The 2852-nt window shown below is 38.8% G+C and overlaps 1 protein-coding gene across 1 annotated transcript; it reads left to right on the forward strand.

The window, feature by feature from the left end:
• Positions 1 to 1474: 1474 nt before the first annotated feature.
• On the forward strand, positions 1475 to 1984 carry LOC149005322 (pectinesterase inhibitor 10-like). Its single transcript, XM_089135859.1, has one exon. It carries the CDS (start codon positions 1475 to 1477, stop codon positions 1982 to 1984), a length of 510 nt encoding a protein of 169 aa, XP_088991985.1.
• Positions 1985 to 2852: the final 868 nt, after the last annotated feature.

The following is a 2852-nucleotide window of genomic DNA, read 5'->3' on the forward strand; positions in this document are numbered from 1 at the left end:
AAATACTAATTCTAATAGACACTGGATTATAGCATATTTCAAGTCTATTCAAAAGATAGGATGGGTTGTCCTTACCTGCATATAAGTAAATTGTCCGTAAAAAGAGATCCGTTAACTATTAGAAGTCTTTATTTTCAAACAGAGTATACCTAAACACATTGTTACAATATTATATGAGTTAATTGAATCAAAGAGAATCAGAACCAAAAGTCATTTGGTCACTGTTTACCAGCCAGTCGCTCGGGCCGGTCGCTTAAGTTGAGCGACCGCCACTAGTGACCGCCCAAAAAACAGAGAGTTTCAATCCAAAACTCAGGCTTCTGATCACCCGTTTTCAATCCGGATTTTGAGTGATCATGGCCTAAGTCTCAAATCTAATACTCCCAAAGCCAAAGGGTGAAGGAAATCCTAGCAATTACCATCATTGGCTTACCCATAACTCTCCCCTTGACTGGATTATCCTTCTCACGAAAGTAGGGTTTCGTTTTTGGATAAATCATCTCAAGTAGATTGGAAAGAGAGTCACAATGATCAAAGAGGGTAACCACCATGAGGAGGGGATGGGTTAGCACTCAAATAACAGACAAAGAGGCTAAAGAATAAAGGGTGAATTCGTTACCTCACTTCAAAAAGCCAGAAAAAGGGAAGGACTGATCTCCAGGTCACTGCCAGCACTTCAAATTCACTTTCGGAACTTCCCCGCAGCCGTCTAACCTCCAAATTTAACAACCACAAATAAAATATTCGTTACTTGGATGAGGGTTACCTTTTATAGAAGTTAGGGGGCAAAATAGGGCAAAAACTCCAAAAACAGACTGGGCGGTTGCTCCAGGCGGTTGCTTTGTTTGATCGATCGCCACTAGCAACCGCCCCCATGTAATTTTCCATACAAGGGTGCTTTTGCTAGGGGTTGATATCCAAGTCCAACTACCAAGCAAGGCAAGCTCTTCAGACAAAGGATCCAGATCCATGGGTTCAAGGTATGGATCATGGACTTCTATCTGGACACTCCACAAACTTACCTGACTAGACCTTTGGGTTCTCAGACCTGAAATACGGATCTCGGGTTAGAAATATGGGGGTTGTTACACAATGAGTGCCAAACAATGTGCAAGAATGGTTGTGAAAGTCGTAATCAAACAACCCTCATTTCAACCTCAAACACTGGCCTTCTGGTTAATTTTAAACCCACGGATATTTAACAATGCAGTTGCACTTCACGCCCGTCCTCACTATATAGAAGCAAACTAAATTAAATGGTTGAATAGCGTTTCAACCATTCCTTGTAATAGTACAGAAAGCATCCGCTTTTACCTCCTATCATTAAGATCCCAACCAGAAAGGCAAACAAGATAAGAAGCCCATGTATAAATAATACCCTCTCAATCAACTCCTTGCCCATCTGTCTTCCTTCCAAATTAATAATAACAACAGAACTTTAAAAACCACCAGTGTTTCTTTCTTTAAAAAATAAATGGCTGCCATGGCAACTACAATCACTACAGCCGTCGTCCTCCTCCTTCTTCCATTGGCAATCTCCGCCGCCAGCAAGAATTTTATCATTACCAACTGCAAGACAACATTGTATCCTGACGTCTGCATCGCCAAACTTTTCCCAAGAGCCCTCACGATCGAAGAAAGTCCATCCAGTCTAGCTAGGGTGGCCCTCAAAGAGAGCTCTTCTAGTGCAACAATTGTCAATGGTCTCCTTTCAAAGAAACCCAGATCTGACAAGGTTATAAAGGACTGCATGGACACCTATGGAGACGCCATTTATCAGATGCGCAAGTCAACTATGACACTGAACGGAAAGCTCAACATTGTAGCCATTGACAACTTGAAGACGTGGATGAGTGCAGCACTTACGAACGAGGATACATGTGAGGAGGGATTGGAATCAGTGAAATCGGATTTACTTGGTCTTGTGGTGGAAGGCAAGAAGTTGATAAGCATTACCCTTACCTTCATCAATAAATTAGCTTGATTACGGTTTATCTCTCGAGTCTAGGCTATTTCGCAACGTTCTTCTCCATAAAATTTGTTTTCTTAGAAAAAAAAGAAAGAAAAAAAAGAAGGAAACACCTTATAGGGAAGATTATGGCCATATGATTTCATTGTGGTATCTGATATCGTATTAATTTATAAATTTAGTTGAGGTTTTGCGAAGCCAAGTGTAGATTCCTTGAATGGACTCTCTATGGATATAATTGCCTCAATTCTTTGTTGTGTAATTTATTTTCAAATATAAGAAATGAAATTGCAATACAATTAGAATTTGAAGATCCTTATCTGATTCTGAGAACATAATGTAGTAGTAGCACAAATCTTCGATAGAAAAGGTGTAGTCACACCGTTAGTGTTCCCTTTATTTAGGTAACAGATGCACCATACAGTCAAAAGTTGTTCCTTGGCACCACCACAAACAAGATAAAAACCTCCAACTAGAAGATGAGGCATTTCTTGTAATCCCTTCGAAAGAGCCAAAAGTTACAGCACAACACTTAAAAAAAATAATAATAATATTAAATTAAAAAAAATAAAATAAAATAAAATAAAAAAAGAAGAAGAAGAAGTTATAAGAGACATTGCAATAAAGTAAATAAGAATGCAATGCATGTGTGTATAGTATGAATTACGTAGTATACAAGGATGGCATTACGTTTGTATTGGCCAAAAACCACATTCTATACCACATGAGCTCCTCATGGTGATGAATTAGGCCATTAAACAACCTACCCCACTTAAGTAAAGAAAGAATTCCCACTAATAAGGTCATTGAGAAGTAGATTTATTCCTCTCTTTTTTTATGCAAGAAAACTAGGCTATGCCCTTGGGAGAATACCAAATAAAAA

This window comes from Hakea prostrata, chromosome 9 (genome assembly GCF_041222555.1).
Source record: "Hakea prostrata isolate BN-2017 chromosome 9, UWA_Hpros_2, whole genome shotgun sequence".
NCBI classification, from domain to species: Eukaryota; Viridiplantae; Streptophyta; class Magnoliopsida; order Proteales; family Proteaceae; genus Hakea; species Hakea prostrata.

Coding starts and splice junctions, on each gene's coding strand:
- LOC149005322 (XM_089135859.1), top strand. CDS start 1,475: ATGGCTGCCATGGCAACTACAATCACTACAGCCGTCGTCCTCCTCCTT.